The 27747-nt window shown below is 32.2% G+C and overlaps 4 protein-coding genes across 4 annotated transcripts; 1 reads left to right on the top strand and 3 right to left on the bottom strand.

The window, feature by feature from the left end:
• The first annotated feature begins 514 nt into the window (after positions 1–514).
• Positions 515–2862, top strand: LOTGIDRAFT_219013 (hypothetical protein). The gene is made up of 2 exons (XM_009062281.1): positions 515–1202; positions 1533–2862. The coding sequence occupies exons 1-2, from the start codon at positions 579–581 to the stop codon at positions 2580–2582; spliced, it is 1674 nt and encodes a 557-aa protein (XP_009060529.1). The 5' UTR covers positions 515–578; the 3' UTR covers positions 2583–2862.
• A 1336-nt stretch (positions 2863–4198) lies between these two features.
• Positions 4199–11256, bottom strand: LOTGIDRAFT_165277 (hypothetical protein; the record flags this gene model as incomplete). The annotated part of the gene is made up of 16 exons (XM_009062282.1): positions 4199–4269; positions 5130–5192; positions 5433–5474; positions 6612–6896; positions 7076–7170; positions 7418–7518; positions 7783–7935; positions 8143–8525; positions 8941–9009; positions 9177–9345; positions 9542–9718; positions 9915–10101; positions 10290–10381; positions 10521–10597; positions 10744–10785; positions 11013–11256. Coding segments are annotated over 16 exons (2250 nt in total), but the record flags the coding sequence as incomplete, so codon positions are not given.
• A 150-nt stretch (positions 11257–11406) lies between these two features.
• Positions 11407–13492, bottom strand: LOTGIDRAFT_165278 (hypothetical protein; the record flags this gene model as incomplete). The annotated part of the gene is made up of 7 exons (XM_009062283.1): positions 11407–11588; positions 11747–11975; positions 12158–12282; positions 12414–12531; positions 12640–12771; positions 12998–13133; positions 13389–13492. 7 exons carry the CDS (start codon positions 13490–13492, stop codon positions 11407–11409), a joined length of 1026 nt encoding a protein of 341 aa, XP_009060531.1.
• A 260-nt stretch (positions 13493–13752) lies between these two features.
• LOTGIDRAFT_165279 (hypothetical protein) lies at positions 13753–23933 on the bottom strand (the record flags this gene model as incomplete). Its single annotated transcript, XM_009062284.1, has 18 exons — positions 13753–13874; positions 15677–15878; positions 16095–16231; positions 16425–16616; positions 16759–16861; positions 17095–17226; positions 17442–17635; positions 17776–17856; positions 17982–18098; positions 18289–18465; positions 18968–19111; positions 19318–19506; positions 19713–19852; positions 20104–20350; positions 20502–20603; positions 20944–21062; positions 22877–22942; positions 23873–23933. Coding segments are annotated over 18 exons (2525 nt in total), but the record flags the coding sequence as incomplete, so codon positions are not given.
• Between the last annotated feature and the right edge of the window lie 3814 nt (positions 23934–27747).

Consider the following 27747-nt stretch of genomic DNA (forward strand, 5'->3'; position numbering starts at 1 on the left):
TTATACATAATTCAAGATCCAAATTAACCCTGAAAATTGCGAACCAGCTTTAATTCTCTTATAAGGAATTGAGCCTACAGAGTGTACCTTAGTATAATATATTATTTTAATAGTACCATTATCAGGACCTGGCGTAAGGGCCTGCAATACAATGTAAAGTAATGTCTTTAGGGGATATTTTGTCACCGAGTTAACCAACAAAAATTTGTCGCCGAGTTGACATGTCACCAAGTTGACCGAATACCCTGAGTAGAATGTCTGCACTGTTGCAGATTATCTAAAGGCATTTGGAAATTTGCCAGATACTGCCAACAGATTAGGTATTAGGCTATAAGTGCCTGATTGTACTAGCAAAAATGAAAACATAAAAGATTGAATGTAACATTTTTATATTTCAACCTCTAAAAGAATCTTGGATGCCGTTTCATCTGGCAACTCAGGTTACGTATTTGTGATAATTTTAGAGTTGATCTGGTAACACTGGCAGGTGCGCGCGAACACAAACAACCAACATGGCGACGAAAGAAAGAAATATTGTAAGACGATTACTTGTTCGAGAGAAAACGGGATGTTGGAAAATGCACAAGAAGCAACCGAACCCTGTATTATTTGAAAAAATACCGGGTCGTATGTGTTATCAATTAAAAAGGCTTGTTTCCCACACAGTTTTGGAGAATGGGCATGTTTTTCTTGGGTTTTCAAAGTGTGGAAAATTCGTCGTTTCCTACTCCCTTCAAGTTGGTGGTGAGCAGACGAATGATCATGTGCTGCCAATTTATGACTATAGACTTCAGTGGTGGCTTTTTGTTCCAAATAAGCCATTGCAACTGGTGTCGGAGGTTAAACTATTTGGTGGTGATGACATATTTAAAGAATTGTTTTTAGCATTTTGTGAATGGCCAGAAGATGATCAGAAAGTATTTGTATATGGTCAGAGTATACCATCACCGGGAGAAGACTCTTGTTTCTGTTATGTTACCATTACTTCTATACCTTGCTTAGGCAGATGCTCTGATTGTCAGAATGAGCAAAGTAAGCCTGCAGCAAATGACAGTGGACAATCAAAAGTTGAAAGAAAGTGCCTATTACATGATTTTTGTGTTTACAGTAAATATGATATGAACCCACCCTATCCCGCCTTCTCACCAAATGTGCAACTTAAACTAAATGGAACTGTCATATTAAATACAGGCATTTCTCTAGTAGCTTTCCAAGTCCAAATTCCTCACCTTAAAAATCTCCAACGTTCATCAGGAATTGATTTTAAACAAGAAACAGTCATAGGCAGTGATTTGTCATTGACAGTGTTAAAAACTATAAATACATATGACAGTGTGTCTTCTTCACCGAATTCTAAGTCCAAGTCTTGTTCAGAATGCCAGTCTTCTCAGTGTTCTTGTATGGACTGTGAAGAAAATAATTCTGATGGAGTTGCTGTGTGTTGCCATAATATGCCTATTAGTAGTCCATTAAATTCAGGAGGTTTGGAGTTTGTTGGTGATTCAGAATCTATTGTGAGTATTGAGCTTGAGAAAGCAAAAGAATACAGAATGTGTGATAACTGTAACCAAATTTCATGTGACTGTGTATGCCCTAAAGTAGTTAGACAACCATTACAAGACAAAAATGGTGGAGGAATGAGTGTAAGGACTTCAGAGCAATCAAACAACTTCTCTGTTTCTTCTCCGAGAGCTAGTGCATCAGGAAAGTATTTACATGAAAATATAGAGACATCAAATGAGTACAGTACTTCATTATTATCAGAGAAACCTCCTGTCAGTAATTATGTTTTCTCATCACCAAGTCCCAGAATTTGTTCCGAAAGATCATTCTTTTCTCCAAGTAACAGTAATAGTAGTGTGACTTCAAAAAGTTCAGAAGGCGTTCATGTTCATACTAATTTAGCTAAGACTGTTACTTATTCTTCAAGATGTTATAGTATACAACAAGAGGAAATTACTGATTCACAGGTCTCAATGGAAGATGAATATGACTTGGCTTACAGAAGTATTCTACCAGTAGATGTCAGTGCTGGGGGAAAGACTTTATCAGTTGCGAAAAATGTTAGCGCTGCATCAGACATTATATCTGTTTTGCAAATGACTTTTGATATAGAGCCATATATGATGGAAACCATTCATCTTCGAGCTGAATGGGGTCGACGTTTTGTGTCTTTCTACAACTATGACTTACAAATTTTAGATGTTGAACAAGATGGCCAGATTATTGGAACTGTTTGTGCATTAATCCAAGCAAAGGAATCAAATGAAAAATCTAAAAGATATAGCAAAGTTCCCATTAAAATGTATCGAACTCAAATTACATTTAGGTTTAATCTTTGTAAAGGAATTTATTCCACATTAAACATTGATGATTTGTCAGAAGTACAAGAGAGAAATCCGTGTGATTTTGAATGGAAATCTGGTAATAAAGAATGCAACCTCATAAGGAGGAAAGCTATCATTCCCAAGTCATTTTTTAGAAGTGTACACATGTTGTCCAATGAATGTCTTTTTAAGGGAAGATCCAAGAAAATTTTGATGGCATCTCATCACAGTCATTCCTCAGCAATTATACTTTAAGTTAGAGTATTAATTATAAATCATAATTCACATCGAATTAATGTTAATGCAGTTTATATTTTGTTTGTTTTATTGTTGAATTTTTTTCTATAAAAAAAAAAGAATTCAGCACCTCCCAGTGCCTTGTGGAAAATCCAGGATATAGTTGAATTTCTCATATCATAGTATTGAAACAATCCGCAAGGAAGTGCCTAGTGCCTTCATGTTTGTGGAAATTCAAAAATAATTTGACTCATTGTGTTTGTTTTGTTATGTTATTAAAAAAAAAGAGTTCAACATTTCAAAGTTTCTTCATTGCCTCAACGTACGATACATGATACCCAAATTGCAACAGTTTTTACCGCCTACTCTTCTGCACCTAATTGCTCTAATTGGTGGCATTTAAATCTGACAATCAGATGGGTAGAACAGCACAACACGGCTTTGCCGCCGCCTGTTTAAAGAGATAAGAACACATTCTTTCTAAATATTCCAGAGTAAGATTTTTTCTCAGCTTCAATTCTTTTAGCGAAAATCTTACTCAATTCTGTACAGTAGCCTACATATTCATCAAAATATGTTTAGGTTCGCAAACGAGGCGTCATAACGAGTGATTTATTTTTATTGCCTTAAATTTGCTACCAATACAGTAGGGCCAATTTTGATTGGCCAATATTTAGCTATGAATACGTAATTTTTTTCCCACTTATGTTACCACAACTCCGAGAAAGTATGACGAATGGGGGTGTGGTTTGGACATGATGTTACTTTGCCTAGCAAGCTAACTTCTAGTATTGATTCAGGATAAAAAAGCCAGTGTTATTATGTATGTGAAATTTACAATAATATAAACTATAAGATTGAAAGGTAAATCATCTTTATAAGCCATATTCTTGTCGATAACAAGCGACTGCAAAATATGGTTATCTGTGTGTTTCCTTAAGATAGGAATCTATCTCTGCCAATACAAAATGACATTTGGGTGTAGGTTGATACACATTAATAAAAGCTCTCTATTTTTGCCACAGTACCAGTTAAATCTTGTTGATTATCTACCCTATAAAATATACTTACTCTGCCACAAAACAGCAATAACTGAATACTGATGAAAAGAAAACAAGTGGTTTTTAGATAATTTTATGATTTATTCTTTTAAATATCTCATAATCTTCTTTGATAATGAATTCCAAATATACCAAGAAAATGAAATGAATGGAGTTTTATGTCCTACATATATACCAAGAGACAACATTCTCAAGCAGAAAAGAAAAACTTAATTTGTATTACTAGCACTATTCTTTTTTAAATGAATGAATTATGAAAAGCACAAATTGATTTAGAAGGACTTTCTTTGTAGACAAAGAGGGTATCATCTACAGATAAATATCACAATACAAATATACACATACTAAATAAATTTTCTGGCATGAGAAATAAAAACAGATAAAAAACCTTTCAATGTTGGATTTTTGTTGGCAGAAAGACAGAGCCTGTCAATAAAAAAAACATGATAAATTAAACATAGTAATACATACACTACCATGTAAAATATTGAAAACTACCAATTTGAAAATAATGAGTTAATGAATGATATAATTTACAATGATTTGACAACAAACAATAACAACAAAATAAAACTAATCATCTAAACAAATTACATCTTTCTTTGAACTGGATTTTTTACTGAGATCTTCTACACCACTTTTGTCTGAAAGATACCAATAAACATATTTATGTTACATTACACAGTCAATAACTTACAAACAATAGAAAAGTATAGTCCAATGGTTCTATATCTTATCTACCTATTGAAAAAGAGCTATCAATTTGTTTTGCCAGATGACACATTCTCTTTATCAATGTCAATGTTAATATTCTAGACGTCAAATTTTCACTGTTATATTTCTGACAGCACAATTTCAGTTGTAAACCTCTATTTGGGCATGCTTTGGATCAGATTTATACAACAAAAAATTAGCAAAATGTGACTATAATGCACAAAACTATTATTTCATGTTCTCAAATATCGCAATTAGAACTGTTGCTTTAATGGTATTGCATGCAGACTAACACATAATGTTCAAAGTAATAAGATAAACAATGGAATTGGTATTCTTATTTTTCTTTTAACTAAGTCACAGACAACTTAGTAACAATAGACTACTTAAGATCAGGTTATTCAAGACCAAACATGTAGACACTAAACTAAGCAGGAAACTGAATCAAGCAAAAACTGAACCAAAGAGACAAGACATAGCAAGCACACTATAGGAGATGGAATCCTACCTAATGTAGACAGTATGAATTATAGGAATGTCTAGCCAGATGTGTCTACATAGAAAGAGGAATAAAACAATGTTTCAATGTAATATTAAGAAATTTTGAAAACCTTATAGAATATCATACAGATAGTGATCCAATATAAAATAAGGCCATTCCCTTTGCATAAATAAATTTAATTTCAATGTATATTAATATACGTCAACTCAGAGATTTTGAAATTGATCACCGAGTTCTGAAAATACTATATGAAATTGTAGGTTTGTTAGTAAGGTGAAATTGTCTTACCTGGTGTGGGTGTAGCAGATTTATGTGAGGAACTTGGGGTACCTCCTCTACTTGAACTTTGACCTGCAAACAAAAACAAACAATATGTCATAAGAAATAAATAAAAAGTATAATATAAAATGTTTCAAATATCTACAACTACTCTTTAGAAATGTCAAATATTACAACAATCTTCTACTAATACTTTGTCAAACCATTAACATTTTAAAAACGGATATGCATAAATTAAAATGATTTGAAACAAAGTATATGAGAATGTAGAAATGAAGTACTATTACTGAAATCAGACTATATCAATAGTACCTGGTAATAAAGACATCAAAGGAAAACCCATAGCCAGTTGACCTGAAAGAAAATAGCCAGGCTCAGTAAAATATCTCCATTAATATCATTTTTCTAAAACCAAAATAAATAAATTTATAATGAAAACATAAAAATTAAAGTTGCGACAAATAATCAAGTTGTACTTGAACTTAAAATTGAATATTTGTTATGATTTTGAGTTAAAAGAAATAAAGACAACAACTGAAATAGTAATATATAGTATGAGTAATTCATGCATACTAAACAATCCACACATATTATTACACCAACATTGATTTCATTATATTGCAAACTGCTATTTTTTGAAACTGAGACAGATAAATTATATCTGAAGTCAAACAAAACTGGCTTTATAAATCAATAGATATAAATATTTAGAAGATAATAATAAAAATAAAAAAAACCTAGGATTTGTTGATAGTAAATAATGTGTGTAAACTGGTAGAAAGCTGCCACAATATCTACATCTGAAAGAAACACATTGAACACAATCTATAAGAAACAAGCTAAGCCATTTCGTGTTTACAACACATCAGTACACTGTAAAGCAAAGCTGAAGAAAATTCAATTTGGTGGTACGATCTGATCAAATACCTTCATGATTTTATTTTCATTGACTTTTCTACTAGTGGCTATATTCAGCATAGTAACACATGTATTAAGTTAAGTTTTATAATTTATACAAACTCAGAATGATCAAGAAATGTCAATAGAAGAATTTGGCAGTAGTAAAAAAAAAAAAAAGCCTGAATAAAGAAAGAACACTTGTCTTCACCTTATTTAATTCTTGAGAGAAAATATTAACAGATAATTTTGATAGATTCAGAGGTAATGTCTCATTGTTTCACTGTTGTAAAAGAAATGTAGATAAAAAGTATATTTTTAATCCAATTGTGAAGATACTGTAAGCTATTATCCACTTAAACCAATGTCAGACATGCTGCTGTGCAAATCAAAAAAGCTGAAAACAAAATTATATAAATGTCTATGAAGTAAAGCCAAGTCTATATTAGTTTAAAACCAGCACATCACATATAATCACTAAAATAGAACTATTTCAACAATAACAAACAACACAACTTGAAGCTCATTTCAAAGTAGCCATGCAATATCTAACTGCAGCCTACTTTGTCAGATTGAATGTTAGCAGAGACCTACCTTGAGAGAAATTGCCAGCTGTCATACCTAGTCCAGCCATTCCTTGTGGTAAACCAGGAATACCAGATCCTGATGCTCCAGAAAATGTTTTTGATGTAGAAGGTGTAGATTGTTGACTAGGTGCTGAAACAACTGATACTTGGTTTGGATTGACTAAACGGTTTAAGATATGACGTTCTGACATCTGTAATCTTTGTGTTACTGGGGCAACACGGGCTAGAGTGGCTGGTAACCTGGCAACGTCTTGTTTCATATCACTTAATAATTCTTCTAATTGGTTTAGCACTGAAAGAGTATAGCCAAAAAATTAGATCAAGGAAACCTTAGGTTTATATTGTGAAAATAGAAATATCCAGACTGTATCTCCTACTTTATATCTTTAAAAATTCTAGTGAAAAATTTTCAATCCAGCAAAAGCACTTTAGCTTTTTTTTTTTTCAAGGTTTTTCGAGTTAAGTACTAACCTTTATGTAAAACAGCATTAGCAGGTTTATTACCACCAAGAGATTCTTTAGATAGATGTTGATGACTTTCAGCTAGACATTCTAATTCAGCAAATCTACAAAATATAGTAGTTTATTATATATACTGGTTATATTATTATTATATTTCTCTTGTCATAAAAAGTATTAATGTCATGGACCCTTCTGCCACCAGATTAAACTAAGAATTCTTGGTAAAAGATAGTATATTAAGCAATCATCTGGGTTCTATACAGGAGAGGCAAACATAACAAGTATCAAACTTTTTTATCAAACAAACCCTTAAGCACACAATTCATTAAAAATGAAATTAAAATGACTAACCTTGCGTTCAGAGCCATGGCCGGATGAGATGGGTCTTGAGATAAATTGAGATAAGCTGCTCTTCGTAACTGTTCTTCAATCACTAAAGCTTGTTCTAATAACTGAAGTGAATAATACAATACATCAGAAACTATTCAATTTTTTTTACAGTGTTCAACTTTAGGTCAACTTCATATCAGGGAACAAGGTAATAAATATTCATTGTCACATGATTTTTAAGCCAATATGCATGTTTCTAAGTTTTGTTATTATGAACGTGCACAAATTCTTAAAATTTTGATTAGAATTCATTATCCAATATTCTAGTAAAATACCATGAAAAAAACCCTTAAAAAATCAACCTAGCAGCTTTCTTTAAATCTTACCTTAAATCGCCTAGCCAAAAATTTATTTTTGATTTCCAAAAAATTTCCCTTTCCTTGTTCACTAACAAAAGGAGCATTTATAATTTGGTATCGAGGATCATTCTGTATATCTTGCCATCTACCATAGCCATAACTATAAGGGTTAAGGAATAACTATAAAATACCATAACTTTTAAAACCTTCTAATCTTTAATTAAATAAATTAAGCATAGTAACTGTATTCATTGGTATTAATGATTGGTAAGCTAATAATATATCTCCGATCTAATGATTTTGACTTTAAAAAGGATACACAACAATTCCTGATAACAACCAATAATCATGTCGACGGTGCCAAACTTCATGTTCTTTAGATGGAACCAGTGCCCTCTGTTCATTCTGCCATAAAGTATGTAACTCTGTAAAACCACCATCAGCAATATTAAACATAAACTTCTGACAACCCTCTTCTGTTTTTTCTTCTATCTTTTCTACTTTTGTTTCCTTTTCTTTTTCTTTTGTTTCCTTTTCCTCCTTTGATTTAGTTTCTTCTTTTGTTTTATGTTCTTCTTTCGGTTTTGTTTCTTCTTTGGTTTTAGTTTCCTCTTCTGTTTGGGTTTCTTCCTTTGGTTTCTTTTCTTCTTTTTCTTCTTCATTACTTTCTTTATTCTCACCATCCTGTTTCTCACCATCCTGTTTCTCACCATCCTGTTCCTTTGACACAGAACCATCTTTTTGATCAGAATCTTTTTTCTTGTCTTCATCTGAATCAAATTTTTGTGAGTGAAAATATTGTTATACTATACACTTGTTTTCTATATAATAAAGACAACTTTACCTCAGATCATCATGTTATTTTTAACTCGATACATCAAAAACATACATCTATAGGAAAGTTTATGTACTGTATTGCCTTTTGATAAAGATGTAGATCTAGTTATCTTTATCTCTAATAAATACAGTATAATGATATAAGTTGGATAGTAATGATTATAATATAGATTTATTCAATCATATTATTATATAACCAACTACTGATTATTGATTATCAAACTGCATCATTCCTGATCACCAATTAACAGTCTTGTAATGTACTTACATTCTAACAATAAGTCTAAAACTAAAGATAATTAACAGTTTCAAGCTGGACAACAATGCTGCACCAATAAATATACATACCAACTTCCATCTTTTCTTCTTCTTTGACTTCAGTTTTCTCTTCTACAGCCTTTTCCTCTGTTTTTTCTTCTATAAAAAATATTACAATATTTCACACTAATTGACATCTTACATTCAGATTGACACTTATTATCTAATCAACAATATGAAATTTTTCATGTTTTTGTGGAACTATGATATTATGATTTATGCAGTATAATACAGTAATGTCAAGTGTTGAGTAAAAATTGTTTCACCTTCAGCTTTATCCTTGTCTTCTGGTTTGTCTTCGGGTTTATCTTCAATTTTCTCTTCTTTTGTCTCTTCTGGTTTTTCATCAGTTTCCATTAGTTCTTCTTTTTTCTCTTCTTTCACCTCTGTTTCTCCTTCACTCTTTTCTTCAGATTTCATCTCTTCATCTTTTACCTAAATTTTATGTAATATAAAAGTAACCTATAATCAAATCAATAGAGTGCAAGGAGATCAATTCAAGAGATGCCCACATTTTCATGATCACAGCTACATAAAGTATACAGGGTCATGTATTTACATTTAGAAAGAGATTCTTTTGATTATCTTTGACTAACATGAAAAGTTCAAAGAAAAACACATAAAACCCCACCTCTGTTTTGATTGTACCATCTTCAGTCTTTTCTTCTGATTTCTCTTCTTCTTTTATTTCTTCTTCTTTCTCTTTCTTAGCCTCTTCCTCCTGTTCTTTCTTTAAATCTTCTACAGCCTTCACAGCACTTTTATATGGCATACTTTGTACTCCATTAATAGCTTCAAATTCTTGAACCTAGAAATACACAATCTTTCATTTCATATCCAGCTTTTGACGAGTTTCTAAATTAGTTTTATATTAAATACCAAGTTTTCCATAATTCCAGAAACATTATAACAAACTAGTTTATCAAGCCGGGGATTTTTGAAAAGGTTTTGTCACATGAATATGAAACAATGTTTTATTGATCTAAATAGAACTGAAAACTGACCTTTTTTCTAACAAGAGACATGATACCAATTCTTGTTAAAACATGCTGTCTTGATAAACCTTCTCTTGGTACACCATCAGCAAAAGATTCAGAGTTATCTGCTCCTGGTTCACAAAGATGACGCATAAATAATGATACATAAGCTTTAAATACTTTCTCTCCTTTTCCTCTCAGATCACGAACCAACCTGTAAAAATCAAACCTGATACATCAACAAAATATAGAATAAGACAAAAACATTGACTTGTTTACACATTGCTTTTTGACCAGACATTCATTCTTTAACCCACAGAATACAATCTTAAAAACAACCACACATGCACTCTAGTTCATTTCTAAGAAGTAAAATAAAAGAGAAATTACTTTGTGACATACCACTGAGAATTAAAAGCATCTTGAGGTGGCATACCCCATCTCATTACAGCATTCAGGAAAGCCTTTCGTTGTCTGGCATTGAAACCTAATACCTAGGAAAAAAAGATATATTGACTAAAAATAAACAACTCAATAGTACAATTTGTTAAAGACTTAAAAAGTATTTTCTTTTTTTTTTTTTGTTGCTGTGAGGAAACTATCCTAAATGTTAAGAAAACTAAATTTACTTACCTCTATCTGGCCATTAACTCTAGCCAATAAAGGTGGTAAGGGTCTATCTTTCTCATTTTTACGAGTTCTGTTACGAGCTGAAAATATAATGTATAATATATATGTATGTACAAATTCTCTTCCACCTAGTTTATTTAACTGTTAAATTTTTAACATCAAGACATCATTGCAAAAACAGAAGTTTATAAACATACACATACATCAATTAATTATTTAGACTTACAATCAGTTTTATCCTCAAAATCATCATCATCTTCATCATGGACTGAAATAGATACATTAGAACTCATAAATATATCAACAAAAACTACTACTTCTTAATCCTGAACACTGAATTAATTTCAGTACGATACAGAATTTAGTCCCATATTTACACCACCATTATACATTGATTTGTTTTAGTTATAAAATGGGTGAGGCACTCGATTTAAACACAAAATGTTTCTTAACAAAATAAAAGGTTATAATATTATACTAATGAAAGTTACTTACCATGGTCTCCAGAATGACCACTAAAGTCTGAATCAAAATCAGACACACTTTCTTTCCACGCTTCTTCGTCTTGTGTGTTCATAGCATCATTGTAGTTGACTTGTTTACGTACACGTTTACCTTTACCTAATGTACGAGCTAAATCTTCTTGCTGTTGTTCATAATGATGGCGTAATAATTTCTCCCAGTAAGCAGGATCAGCATGCTCTGCTTCTTGTTTCAAAACTTCTGTTTCTGGTTCATCCTAGGAAATAATAAGGTCAATTTAAAAAATGTATCAAAAGATTTTATCAATGAAGTAATAAATAAAATTTCATATTTATTCATCTACTTTTAACAGAATCTCAACAAATGATGTCTTTTGTCATGATGACAAGTCACTTTAGATTTCATTTTAATGAAAAACTAAACCTAAGCTTACTTCTTGCTCTCCTTCCTTTACAGAATAACTAGCCACTTTAAATGAACTCAAATATTCATTCATAGCCATTTCTCTTTCTTCCATACCAACTTGTGATCTATCTATTAATTTAGATACTGAGTCTTCATCATACACAATACTGCTCTGATCTGAACCTATTTATATAGAAAGATGTAATCCTAATTATCTTAGTTTAAGATGTGAACATGACAGTCAAGCCCTAGATATCAAAACATCACACAAAGGACCACAAAGTTTCTCTCATAAGCTTTATATGATTGATGAAAAAATCAAAACAACTTGGTATCCTTACCTTGTTCATCTTTAAATAATTCTTCAGTACCAAATTTTAAAATATCATCTAATTCTTTCTTAGACATAGCGCCACCTTTATTACCTAAACCAGGTCTAACTACTAGATGTGTCAACATCATTTTCTTCTTAGCTACTTGTGTAATTCTCTCTTCTACTGAAGCACGGGTTACAAATCGGAATATCATAACCTTATTAGCTTGACCAATTCTATGGGCTCGACTGAATGCCTAATATATAAGAGGATTTTTAATCAATCTTTACTAAATAGGTTTTTTATAAGTTACAAAAACATTTTCCAAATTTTAGACCAATTTGCAAATTCTACCTACGGTACTTAAGTTACCGGTACTGCTCGATGCTCAATGTTAATGCTTTATCTTTAATTCTTATAAACTAGGTAAAATCATACCTGAATGTCATTATGAGGATTCCAATCTGAATCATATATAATAACAGTATCAGCTGTTGCCAGATTAATACCCAATCCACCAGCTCTTGTTGATAACAAGAAAATAAAGGCTTTAGCTCCAGCAACTGAAAGTACACACATATACTGTATACTATAACATGTTAATAAAAATAAGTTTAATACAAAAATTTTCATCATCAATGAATTTTGTTGCTACTATGGTGATAAAAAATCTATAAGTAAGTGATCATCATACCATTAAATCTATCAATAGCATCCTGTCGAGATGATCCTGTTATACCACCATCAATTCTTTCATAATGATACCCTTCTGCTTCACAGAAATCTTCTAAAATATCCAACATTTTGGTCATCTAAAACACAAGACAAAAATTATGACATCATTTAACATTAATCATGGCCAAATAATAACATTCAACTCAGACAACCTCATATTCGAATAAAGAATGTTCAAACTTTACCTGTGAGAAGATGAGAACTCTATGTCCCTGGTCTTTTAGTTGTTTTAACATCAGATGTAACAGTTCTAATTTACCACAGGCTTTACGTAAAGCTGTCCCTTCATATGCACCATTAGGTAATCTTGGTGCATCCTACAAGAAAATAAAAGTATTTTAGAAACAAATATAAAGGCAGAGAGAATCCTGTCAAGCTCAAATGAATAATGGGATTTTTTGCCATATTAAATACTGTGACATCATCAATTGCTGATTCAATTGTCAAGAACCTAGTGGTTCTACATCCCCCATATACAAGTTGTTCTCATGCAGTACTGCTGTTGTCATGAATTGCATTGAGATAACTTAATAAAATACTTACAGCTGAAGCAGTGGGGAAAAGATAAGGATGATTACAACATTTCTTTAAATCCATCATAATATTTAATAATGATACTTGACAACCACGAGTATTTAAAGCTCCAAAATTTCTTGTTAAAATATATTTATAATATTTCCTGTAAAAAAAAGAATACGGTTAAAAAAAATTACACCAAATAAACTAGTAACTGTGGGAACTCTCTAAAAGGGTTGACCAGATAGAAGGATACTGATCATAAATATGTTGACTCTTTTCCTTTTCCTTTCGCTTGAGATGTAAGCTGTCTGCTTTCAAAGACACCTAAAACATACAGCAATATTGTTCCATTACAACTCATTGTATATACAGACTATAGCTAATGATCATATGGAATTGGTATAATTACACTCACTTCTGCATTGGACTCAATTCAACTCGAACAATAAATTCACTTTTAGAAGGCATTCCCTTTAAGACATCAGCTTTAAGACGACGTAACAGATGTGGACCCAACATGTCATGTAACTTTTTAACTTGGTCTTCTTTAGAAATATCAGCAAAGAGATTTTGGAAAGCTGTGAGATCACTGGAATAGAATATATGTTTAAATCTGTATCCTGATGCAGAAACATGAATTTGAGTGTTTTTACTGTTTTAACACATGAACCCTTGTATTCATATAGAGGATGACCCACTTATTACTCAGAGTTAGCAGTTACTTGAATTAAATGCCTTGATGGAATAATAAAGAAGCATGGGTTAATAAACATACTTACTTGAAATTTTCAGGAGTAAGGAAATTAAGAAGATGAAATAATTCCTCTAAATTGTTTTGTAATGGTGTACCAGTTAATAATAATTTATAACCAATCTTATAGTTTGACAATATACGGAAAAACTGAAAATTTGAAAAAAAATTCGAGATAAAAAATGGTCACAACATTAACAAATATAATGCTGTTTGCTGTTTAAAATGTAGAAAAGTAATCAGCCTCAAATTTTATACAGTATCAGCTGTCAGAAAATATAGCAAAATCTTTAGTGGCTTAATAATGAATTTTCAAATAATCTTATAGATAGCTTGCCATGCAAGGCAAAACCTCAAAATCGATCAAATTATAACATGACCAAGGTTTCATCGATGTACACAAAGCAGCAATAACTCTGAATACCATCAAGGGCAGATGAAAACTAGCCAAATTTGACATGTTTCTTGCATAGTCAAGTGCAATAACTGTGAAACTGTTCATCTGGTTGTCACTTATTTTAAGTTTATGTACATGCATACTAAATTTCATATTAAGTAAAGGGTAATAACTCCATATCCATTTATCCAATTATTACCAAAACTTGACAGATCTTTTATACATGCATACCAAGTTTCATCAAGATCACATAAAGATTGCTCTCTACAAGTCAAGGGCAATAACTCAAAAACCATTCATCCGATAATGACCAAATTCAAACTTGACCGAGATTTCATTAATATATACAGCATACTCTGCGTAATCCGACATACACTGGGGCCGCAAAAAATGTCGGATTAGCAAGAGTGTCGGAGTACTCAGAGTTTCAACCTTTTTTAATGCGCCACGTGTTACCATTTATAGCTCAGTGACCCACACTCTACCTTTCTAATAATATTCGCTGAAGGATATTTTAATAATAAGACAATAATAAAAACAATTCAGTTGTATTTGTTAATATCATTTAATTTTAATATTTTGTACATATGCTTTTTATTGGAATTAATATTGTCGGCAAACTTTTTAAAAAATTCTTCTTTACTTTTTAAAATGCTGCTTATTGCTGTTCAACCAAATTTCATAGTTAAATATTTCTGCCAAGAGCACGGCACTTTCTCATAACCTCCAATAATTTGCTTTTTCATATCCAGAGACACATCAGTGCGAGCACGCTTCGCAGAACGGAAATGGCTAGCTTGAGAATTTCGATAAAACGCACAACAAAGAATGGTCAAGTTGCATATTTCTGTTCTATAATGGTGTACGAGCACCCATGTCATTTGGTCTAAAAGCAATGACCTTGATTTTGAAGCGAGGTCATTGCGGTGATTAATCAGCAGAATTTAGTTCAGCGATCTTTTGTTTTCATTTGCAACTATCTAATTGACGATAAGTGATTTAGATGAGTAGATGTCTGATTATACAGATTTTTCTGAGTGTCAGGACCACTGATTAGCATCGTAATTCGGAATACACAGAGTGTCGGTATACTCAGAGTTTTTTAAACTAGCCTAAGAAGGAAATCAATCGGGACCAGAAAATGATGTCGGATTACGCATTTCACTAAGTCAAGGGCAATAACTCTGAAATTGTTATCCAATTATTACCAATTTCGAATGTGACCGTATGTATGCATACTAAGTCTCATCATGATTGGATAAAAATTGTAGCCTTTATCGCGTTTTTAATAAGTCAGGGTCAATAACTCTGAAACCTTTCATCAAAATATTACCTATTTTAAACTTGACCGAGATCTCATCAATATATACCTGCATACCAAGTTTCATCAAGATCGGATAAAAACTGTAGCCTCTATCTTGCATACAAGAAATGTGGATAGCTATGGCAATATAGGTCTACATTTCCATGTGGGCGTATTAAAAGGGTATCCAATAAGAACTGAGATGAGAATACCATTCTAAAATGACACTAATAACAATTAAGATAAGCATACCTTGGACTGATTATTTTTTAATCTATGAGCTTCATCAACTACTAAAACCTGCCAATCTACAGATCCTAATAAAGCATGATCTATACTGATTAATTCATAAGATGTCAGTAATACATGAAACTTGACACCAAATCCTTCTCTCATTTTAGACACTCTTGGTCCACCACGTATAGCCCCTTCTTCAAATGAAAATTCATGTTCTCTGAAATTGTAGAATAAAATAATAATCGTATAAAGAAGGACAAATCAAAAAATTGAATACAAGGGGTTTATTAGAAATTTAACTCAGACCACATAATTTCAGAATTCATTTTTTCTTAGAACAAAGAATAATAAACCAACATCAATGTCTCTCAAAACTATTGAATAACACATTTTTAATATTTAATATTGTAAAAAAACTAAAAGGAGTTTATACCTGATAACAGTACGGCAATCTTTATCACCAACATAGGTAACAACATATAAATCAGGAGCCCAAAACTCAAATTCTCTTTCCCAATTAATAATAGTTGATAGGGGAGCGGATACCAGGAATGGACCTTTACTGTGACCCTGAAATAGACAATCACATTCTGTATAGGAGCAGATTTATTTTTAGATTCAAATTGACAACATCTAATACTGTATGTCTAATATGTAATATTCTCAACGATGATTTGAAACATGTAGGGCTATACTGATTTAAAAATCAACATTTTCTTGAAATAAAAATCTACTATATAAATATGAACACTTTTCTACTTACCTCTTTATAAAGAGAATATAGGAAAACAATTGTTTGTATAGTTTTTCCTAGACCCATCTCATCAGCCAATATAGTATCAGTACTATTACTCCATGAATAACGTAACCAATTTAATCCTTCTAATTGATATGGATATATATTACCACCAGTTAGATCTAGATAGGGTGGTTGTTGAACTAATTTTTTCTTCAGCTAAAAATAAATATTACAGAAAGTTTGTTACAATATGTTTAAAACATGATATAATATCAACCTCATAACTACATGAAATACATGTACTTAGATATCAATACTGAATTTTAACAGAATGAGGAATCAGGAAGACATTACTTACATCTGTGACAGGTCCTGGAGGAGGCATTTTAGATGAAATATCTTTCTTCCTTGCTCCTTTACCTGGTTTTTTACCATATCTTTTATCTCCAAACATTACAGCTCTAAAAATAATACAACTTATTTCAATATTTCAGATTAGAAGACATTTAATCCTGGATGTAAGTTATGGAAAATTAAGTCTCTGTGACAAGCACAAAAATAAACAAAAATATAGGCTATCTTTATCTTTGTCTATCTGGTAAATGTATGTCATCTTTGAGGAACAATTGCAAGGGCTTTCTCTGACTTGTATTGTTAGACGGTTGTCAAAGTTACACTACCGTGCCAGTCTTACCTTAAATCATAATAATCCTCTACAGCTTTAGCGAAATCAGCAACTTCACATTCATCATCCTCCCATGTGGACATATCATAGGGTAAATCTCGCCATTTTACTAAGTACCACGATTTACCATTTTTTGCATTTCTGTAAAAATTCAAATACATCAAAATAATGTACAGGAAACTAGAATGGCTAGATCATTAACAGATACAAGTTACATTCGAATGAAGCTATTCCTGATGGCAATTTAAATTTCAAATGAAATGTTAAGTTACCATCTTATTATTAGAAATTTAACCATATAGATGCACATGGAGAGCTTTTCAGAAGAAATGAGAAAGCTGTCGTACGACTCGTACCTATGATTTATAATTCGATGTATTGATAACCATTCAGGTCGAACACCATATCTATAAAATCTTTCTTCTAAATTATGTGGATCATCTCCTTTAATTTTCTCACCATAAGAACTACCATCTTCTAAAGGTGGAGGTTCATCCATGTCGTACTTACGTATATAACATCTATATGTAGCAGGGTGGTATACATCAAGCTAAAAAAAAGATCATTATGGGTTTATTGTATCTGTTTCTCATTTACTCAAATTGTACCACACAGCTTATCCCAAGTAATGAGGGATTTGATTGGACAATTCTATCAGGTATGTGAAGATATAATGAACAATAAGCTTACCTGTAGTTCTGAAATCCAACTCGTGTGCCAGTAAGACAAGTCATGCCATTTAACAAAGAATTCTCTTAATCTTGGATGAGCCTGGAATGAAGAACATCATCAAATACAGAGTAACCTTTTCACAAACTGTATAACTGACAGAACATATCTCTATTTAAATAGATAAATTATATCAGTCAAACCAGGTAATATAATAACAACCATACCTTAGATTTGAGTTTATCAGCTTCAGCATGAGTATGATCTAATTCATCATCTTCTTTAACTGGTTCCACCCACCTCCATGTCAATATCTTCTGTACTTTCCCTTTTAATGGTTCAGCCTGAATAAAATAAGTTCATGCATTAAAAGATAACAATTATAATTCAACATCAGATTTCAAAACATTTTATAATAAAATTACTAACAATTCTGTTTCAATTTCAAAATAAAATGAGAGACTATCTATGAGACATGCTCAATCAAAAGTATAAGAATAGTCATATCTTAGCTAAATCTACATAAGAACTTACTGAACATCTAGGACACTGCCAATCACCATTAGGTATATTTTTAATGGGTGGATTAATACAGAATGGATGGTAGGCAGACGGACACTGATCACAACATAAGAGTTCACCACCATCTTTACAAACACGACAGAATTCAGCATGGTCATCTTCTTCTTGTTCTTGATTACCAGCTTCTTCCTGTTAACAATAGAAAAAGTAATATACAGTATCAGAAAAAAGGAAAATTGTTTGTTTGCTATTCAAAGAGAGTTTTGAATCTCAATTACCTAATTGTGTAAACTTAAGTTGTTTCTGAAAAAAAAAATAGAGCGTCCCTTTCACAATTGTACAGAACTTTTGGCTTTTGTCTGAGCCAATCAAAACGTTTTTTGAATTTTTGCCATATTTGCGGAAAGAATTGGAATATCAGCCTCATAATAGTAACTGATAGTCTTGAAATGTCTTCACGTTTATAAAAACATGATCTTTTGTAAGTGTACACATTGAAAAACACATTTCTACCCCAAAAATTCACAAATTTTGGCTGAAAATGGGCCTGTGCAAAAAATAATTTTGAAGACATAACGTGTGCTTATGCTTATCTTTTATAAACGCAAAGACATTCTGACTAACTATACCTATCTGAGGCTGCTATTCCAATTCTCAGATAAATAATGGGAAAAATTCTGTTATGACTTACACAATGAGGACAACTCCATTTGCCTTCAGGTGCCTCTTCTAACTCTGGTTCTAAACAAACCAAATGATATGCTCTGGGACACGTGTCACACAAAATGATTTCACCACCTTGTTGACAAACTTCACAATAATCTTGATGTTCAGTCTGGAAGAAAAACAAATGTAATGTTTAATAAAAAAAAAAAAAACTTACTATAGATATATAGACAACTACAAAATACTTGTGATGTCTCACTATTGATATATATAGTGACTTTATATCTAGAAATTAGTCTTAGCTTTGTAAGAAAGTTACTCATATAACCACCAACCTTTGATTTATTAAGTAAAACTATACGTCTTAAAACAAACCTCATAACCATCAGCATCAGGATCATCTGTTTTCCCAGGTTGTCTTTTCTTCTTTTTACCCCGACCCCTTCCTTTCTTCTTCTTCTTAGGAACATCAGCAGCTCCACCTTCATTTAATAAAGCAGCTTCTTCTAGTTGTCTTTCAAATTCTTCATCACTAGTATTAAAACCACCATTTTCATCTTCATCCTGGAGAAATAAAAAATAGTTTTACTATTTATCTATGGCAACTCAAAAAATGTCTACTTCATTGTTTCAAGGAAAGAATTGAACATTGCTAAAAGTTCTAGATTTACAGTAAAATTTGACGCTTACAGAGCTGTTCTTTCTTCTACGCTTTGTCTTTTTAGTAAGTTTTATCTTCAAGGGAGCTACAGATTTAGCCTTTCCACGACCTTTCTTCTTTTTGGAGGTAACTTCTTCTTCCTCTTCATAATCATCATCAGCATCACCAGCACACCCACATCTTCATCACCATCTCCCTCATCACCATCACCAGATACAGGAGTTTTAGCAGCTGGTTTTGGTGGAGATGCTGTTGAAAATAAAGTAAAGCATGTAACTATAACTTATAACATTCACTCAGAACATGTTAAAACTCCTTCATATTTAATCACCTTGATTATAGATGCTTTTTAAAGCTTCCATTATGATGAATCAGTCTCATCCATGAGTGAAAATCATTTATCTCTTTCATAATTACATTTTTTTTCAAATAAGCTATACTGACAAGTCCAGATCAAATGGCTTTTTCTCTCTTATCCTTTATTGAACTGTAGACATTACCTTCTGTGGGGCTAGCTCCAGCAGGTCTTCTTTCTTTAACACAAGCATTAAACTCTTTCCATCTGGCAGCTAACAACATACCAACTTTAGTTGCTGGCAGCTTAGGATTACATTCAATAATCAGAGGTCGTACTAAATTGCTGAACATTTTGTAATTATTAATAGTTACGTAGTCTTCATCAGAGAAATCAATTTGAGGATTTGTCCAACTATTGGCATTACATAATTCTTCTGATCCATTAGCTTCCTAAAATACAACAAAATGAGCTTTAGACACTTTCAACCTTGATTTGCTTAATTATTTTTTACAATATACATCAAACAATGTAGTAACTTATACAATATTTAGTAAAGTTTAAACTTGATTTCACAAAAAGTTTCAAATTAAAATAACTTACAACTGTTTTAGGACCCCTCTTCTTCCGTTCTTTTTTAACTGGTTCTGGTGTAGCTATTTCTCCACCACCATCAGAACCTTCTGCACCACTATCTTGTTGTATCTTCAAAAGAAGCCAGTATAATCATTTAAATATGAAATGAAATATTTTGACATATATTATTACAAAAATGAACTATTAGCAAAAAGTGACTCTACAATATACAAATAGCAAGCAGATAGACACAATATCAATGAGCCACCATTGTCATCCAAGGAATATTCTGATGGTGTTTTTTGCACATGCTTCATCATCAACAACTCATTGACACGTTACTTTGACAATAAGTAATAAATAACAATCATCTGCAGAATCACAAATATCACTTCCAGAACAGCTATCGACAGAACCAGAAATATGAAAATTTCCCTGTACATATAAGCTTTTTTGAATAGTGTCCTACTTCAAATTCAGCATCCTTTTTTTTCTTTGACTTTCTTTTCTTTTTCTTTTCACCATCCTTGCCTTTCCTTTTCTTGTTTTTCTTTTCAGAATCGTCACCTAAAAGTTCTTCATTTTCATCTAAAAGAAAAATAACATTTCTTGTAATAACTTTCTGATACTAACAACATAAACATGGTACAATTAATTGTTTATATTAGTTTTTTTTTTCTAATTGACCTGCTGCAATTTAGGTCCCTGAAAAATGGTCAAAATGATTGCTTTTTATAAATGGAAAGTTTAGACATTTCTGAAATGATGAAGTAAAATCAAAATATTAAGATTACGTAATTTCAGTCATATTTAAAATAAGAGAAAAATATCCATAGCAGGCAATATATTATAGGCTGCATGCAAGATGAGAAAAAAAAAAATATGTATGATTTTCCCAAACATAGACTAATGAGAATGACGATTTGGAATCCAAACAATAAACCTAACCAATATACATGTAGTTCATGTTGTCATATCATATGGAGGTCAATCCTATTCAGAATTAGATGCTATGTACTTATGTCTAATACATCTGTGCAATGCAATTCATAATGCAAATGTAAAATTACATAAAACCATCGACACAATACCTAAAATGATATGTGCAATGTCCTTTCACTTTCGACATTGTACATTGAGCAAAGAATAATAATTGTCTTTGCGTCTTTTACATTGCACTAGTTACATTTACATCTTCGTCTCAGTATCTTCTACATTGCATTAGCTGCGTTATCTTTTTGTGACTTGTGGGCTAAGCCTATCAGCAATATTAATATCAAGCCAATCAACTTATAAGTAACTTTTATTGAAAGGCTTCAAGTGAGACAAAGCAGTAAGTGAAATTTTATTTTCTGACCTTATAATTTTCATGAGCACCTCACACTTGTTATTAAATGACCAGGTCCAAAACAATTAGTCTGCACTGTTTACAGTCAAGTCAATAACCAGTCGACATGAATGATTGAGAAATTAAACAACAATTAGCTATATAGATTGAGAAAAACTGTTCCTTGATTTTTTATCATGGACACCTAAATCCAGCAGGATGCCACTAGTTTGAATTTTTTTAAAAATCGAGTTACTCCCAGATTATGTCAGTCAAGGTTCCCTTTAAAATTTTTTTCTAAAATTACATTAAAAAAAAAAGACAAAAAGTAAATAAAATAAAAATTAATTAAAAAGAAAAAAAAAAGAAAAAAAAAAAATCAATTTAAAAATAAAAAAAATTAATAGACAGGAAAAGAACAAAAAACCCCAAAAAACCCAGAAACTTCATTCATTTCCTTCTGAAAACAGATGGGTCACCATAGTTGTGAAATGCATAAGCTTACTCCATAATGATCATGATAATAGTAACGATTATGATTCTGACATGTAATGACAATGACCTATATTGACCTTGATGATGAGTACATTAATGCATAGTGATTGTGATGACAATAATTAGTAATGATTGTGATGCTAACCAAGATCTGTTATGATTGTGATGACAATAATCAGTAATTTGTGTGATACTATGAAATATCTGTAATGACTGATTCTAACAATTATCTGTAATGATTATAATGCTAACAAATATCTGTAATGATTGTGAAGTTAATAAATATCTGCCATGACTGTGATGCTAACAAATATCTGAATATCTGCAAATATTGTGATGCTGACAAATATTTATAATGAATCTATCATATAATACAATGATGGTGAGAAGGGTAAGTTCACACAAATAACTTTAGAAATGATATCCACAATGCAACCCAGGCAAATGTGCAGAATAAAGCAGGAATAAAAACCAGGACAATGATGTTGTAGTTAACACAGCCATGATGACTATAAGCCTTGATGATAACAATAATAACAACATAAGCAATATATATCTTGATACATATATTATTACTTACGGGGATATAGAGCCTGTGATAGCCCTGCCCCTGTTGTCATTACATTAGGAACATAATAATCTTTGTCTGAAATAATATCAATATTTTTAATTCCCTTTTTTCTGTAACTACATGAGGGCCCCAATCTCAGTGTAAATACGCATCAATTATGTCATTCGGAATTTAAACTTCAAAACCGAACTGATTCTTAAAATCATTTTGCATTGATAAAATATAATAAGTTTTCACTTACACCCTGGAGTAATGACTGTCATTATTCCTAGCTTTTACAAACACCCCCAAGAAATTTTAATGTCCAAAATAAAAAATTTACAGCTTCTCGCAAATGTAAGATCTGCTTGGATGTCAACATTATTTAATATTTTGACATCTTGACATGTCAGACAAACTCATACCCACCACCTCTGACTTGATCTAACATACTTAAATAAATCATAATCCTTTATAATAAAAATACAACCTAAAAAGACATCTTATTTGACATTTCACTGTTTGTTATGGTTGATGGTAGCACCCACGTGCAGATTTGACCTACTAAGAGCTCTTCGGACATGCGTAGACAATGATATAATTGAAATAATGTATTGTTGTTTCAACTACATAAAGCATAATTCGGACAAAAAATGTTCTCAATTCTTCTTCCAAAGTTGTAAACAAACATTCTAATCGAATGTTTAACACCCATCAATAGAATAAATTGATCAATAATAGGAAAACAAGGGAAAACCCCAATTAAGCCCGGTGTTCGATATGCAAATTAACAAAGACGTATGAGACGGAATTCCCAAACAAAACTGTAAAATTTCATAGCAAACTATATCTTTCCCCAGCTTCAAGGTAATTCCTCGATCTGATTAGACATTTGTAAGTAAAAAACATAGAAATGAATATACCATTGGACGTAGTGCCTTAGAGAAGTGAAGAATATCATTTGGCATAGTTGGCAATTGGACCAATTTGACCTAAAAAGTAATAAATCCGATTCTTTTGTGATACCTTCCTGTTCTTCGTAGTCCATGCTGTCGTTGTCTTCTTCGTCTTTTCGACCTCCTGCCATCAATTAAGACGGCACTGATGTTTAAAAAAGTATTCCACTAAGTATATGAAAAAAGTTAATTTTGTATAATATGTCACAACCTAGACAAATTATTCTCGGAAATGAAAGCACGCCCGACCCCCAAATGCAGTAGTTGGCGCAAGGCTTCTACCTCAAAGCGCATGCGTTTTGTGACGTCATCTATTGGATTTATCCATCCCATAATAGTCTTCATCTATGTTATAAAACCTTTGAAAAAAATAGTTGATAATTTTTTTTTCAGATTTTTTCCCGAATTTTCATTTACCGATATGGAACCACTAAAATTCCAACTTTGGGCCTTAATTTTGAATATGCCTTGCAATTATTCAATTTAAGAAAAATGTAAAATAGGCATTGGCCTATGGCATGATGCGGTGCTTCATTTAGGCGCATACAGACCTATAAATTTGAACTGGGACCATACATCTATTAGCTATAATATTTTTTTTTATCTGCAGCAGTTTGAGGATGATCAGTTATCTGGGATCTGCGCATTAAGGCAAGACGGATAAGGCCTATGGATCTGCATGTTCCTCTTTTCGACCTCCTGCCGTCAATTAGGCTAAGACGGAACTGATGTTTTAAAAAGTATTCCACTAAGTGTATGAAAAAAGTTAATTTTGTATAATATGTCACAACCTAGACAAATTATTCTCGGAAATGAAAGCACGCCCGACCCCTAAATGCAGTAGTTAGCGCAAGGCTTCTACCTCAAAGCGCATGCGTTTTGTGACGTCATCTATTGGATTTATCCATCCCATAATAGTTTTCATCTATGTTTGAAATCCTTTGAAAAAATTTTTGATAATTTTTTCCCGAATTTTCATTTGCCAATATGGAACCACTCAAATTCCAACTTTGAGCCTTAATTTTGAATATGCCTTGCAATTATTCAATTAAAAAAAATGCAATATAGGCCTATATATAGGTATAGGTATAGGCCTATGGTATGATGCGGTGCTTCATTTAGGCGCATATAGACCTATAAATTTGAACTGGGACTATATGTCGATTAGCTATAATATTTTTTTTTAACTGCAGCGGATTGAGGATTATCAGTTATCTGGGGTCTGCACATTAAGGCAAGACGGATAAAGGCCTAGGGATCTGCATGTTCCTTTAGCACCGGTAGGCCTATCAAATAGGCCTAGTGATGGGCAAGTTGCACAAAATAAAATACCTCAAATTAGGAATTTCACTTTCAATTTCTTTGAATGTCTTTTCTGTAGGACAGTCTCAGGAAACACGTGCATTTTATAAGGTTCTAATTTAAGCCTACTTGACTAGCTAAACTAAATAATACCCATTTCTGTCCCTTTCAAAAGTAATTTAGAAAGTAAACCAACGCATACAATTTGTTTTTACTGACCATGTAGTGCTAGTCATAAATTTGACGTCTCTAGACCAACAACGCATAATTCCAATTAATTCTCTTGACTACCAAAGTGAATCGGTAAAATATTTCATTACCAACAAGTGACCTTGATTGTCAAATTTGCAAGGTCAAACATTTATATTTTTTTATATGCATTTTATTTAGTTTCGATGAACGTTTCGCAAATCGCAGTTATTACCAACAAATGATATCTTGTCAAAATCAGAAACACAATGTAGCGCCTGAAACATAGGCTAATTGCAAATGATAGAACGTGAAAAGAGCTTTACAACTCAAAATGTTAAATTTGGTAGATACTGCTCTTTTCATTTGTATTCAAGCTCATTAAGGAAAAAAATATAGAAACAACTTGGCAATGCTTAACTAGTCTATGTACTCCTACGAAGATATGTGAATGAACCTTTGAAGGGATTGTAAAGAGGTTTTCTTAACTTTTTATGTGTATCGGAGACACTGATAGCATGATATAGGCCTAGTATCGATTTATAATTCCATTAAATTAGTGAAAATATAGGGCTTATCTACGAAAGCGTATTAGGGCCATTAATTTTTTTTTTTTTTTTTAATTTTCAAGTTTGTATGTTGAATTTCAAGTTAGTAACTCGTATTTTCAAGTTAGTTACTTGTATTTTCAAGTTAGTATCTTGAATTTTCAAGTTGAAAATTCAAGTTACTAACTTTAAAAATCAACATACTAACTTGAAAATTCAAGTTACTAACTTGAAAATGCAAATAAAAAAAATGAATGGCCCTAATACGCTTCCGTACTTATCAAACTCAGCTTGTTAGGCACCAATATAATATTATATTACCATAGCTATGTAGGCTACATAACTCACTATAGTTCGATCTTGTGGTTGTTGTTGGTTTGGTAGTTGCGGATCATTCTTAGTATTTCGATGATAATTTCTGACCTACAATTAGAAGAGGTGAGAGAAATAGATTGGAGACAGCTTAGAGAGTCGGATAAAATTGCGGCATGCTCAGTGTAATTGACGGATAGCCATGCCATGCGTGAGCTCTTGCTCCTACTGAGTTCTCGTGCTTGTTGGTACTCTGAATCAACTGGGTGTTGACTGTCGGGTTGGTAACCTTCCAAAACGAAGTAGCCGATATAGGCGTCGTTCAAGGATCATAACTTCGTCTTATACCTTGACTACAAATATAATTAAATTGTACCCTACGTTAGCGGAAAAAGCCAATCACAGCCCTTGACAGACTGTAAACATTTTGGCTTTGTTGACTTTCTGTCGCAAACTCTGATTGGCTGTATTCGCGAGCATGTAATCCAACCAAATCTAATCGGAAAGCACACTCACAGTATAAGCTAGTCCGAAACAACTGCCTCTATTCCAGCTTCTGATGGATATTTTGGCAGTTGTCAGTTGGAGTCGAAATGATTTTCCACACATACAAAGATGCTTTAAGACGATTGTATATTAGTGTTGGGCATCACCGTAACTTTCGTTTTGTTAGTATCTTTCACTTTTGGCTGTGCACGCAGTTTTAAATGGCTGATGCTAGATCAGTTTCGTAAAAAAAAGAAAATGATTGAACCGGAGACATGACATAAATGGTGTAGGGAGAAAATGATGGTCATCTTTCCTAATATACCTTGGTTTTACAGATCCGAGGTATCTATAAATAGGTTTAAAACCCCGCACTTATCATTTCTGTCTCTACACCAGCTGACATCTGTCCAAATAGCTACCAGAGGCTGGAACAGAGACAGATGTTTCGGTCTAAGTGTAAGCGAATAACCAGGCCCGTAACTACAAACGGCGAAGGAGACCCACCCACAACCCAAAAAAAATTCTGGCAACCGACCCATTCAATTACTTCAACAAAACAACATTTTACACCATTGCCCCTCCAGATAATATTACTTGCCCCTACAAACAATCAACTAGGCTACTATTTTGGCCTATGTCAGAACTGAATTTTCATATTAGGCTAAGTGTTTCGGAATATTATCGGCATAAAATTATCAACTAAATTTAGAAATAATTGATAAGGTTTGTCAACTTTTATTTTAGCTAGGCCTATAGTGTCAAATAAAAAATCGCGATTACCAGATATCCCGATAATATCGTGATAAACGACATTATTACAACTATAACATATGTTCGTTTTTTTCTTATAGGCATACATTTATATTAGCCTAATATGAGTTTGGTTTTTTTTTGTCGGTCGATTTGATATGATTTCGATTTGCAAGTACGATTTGGTGCAATTTCGATTAAATTAGCTGGGCTCTACAAATGCGAAATTTGATATCTATAGGGAATATGACTGCCTCCGCTGACAATAAAAGAAAGTCCTCTATTTTCAAGGACGTAGGCCTAACTTCATCAAATGGTACTTGCGGCTCTGTCATGCGTCAAATATGATTCCATA

Source organism: Lottia gigantea (genome assembly GCF_000327385.1).
Source record: "Lottia gigantea unplaced genomic scaffold LOTGIsca_50, whole genome shotgun sequence".
In the NCBI taxonomy this organism is placed as follows: domain Eukaryota; kingdom Metazoa; phylum Mollusca; class Gastropoda; family Lottiidae; genus Lottia; species Lottia gigantea.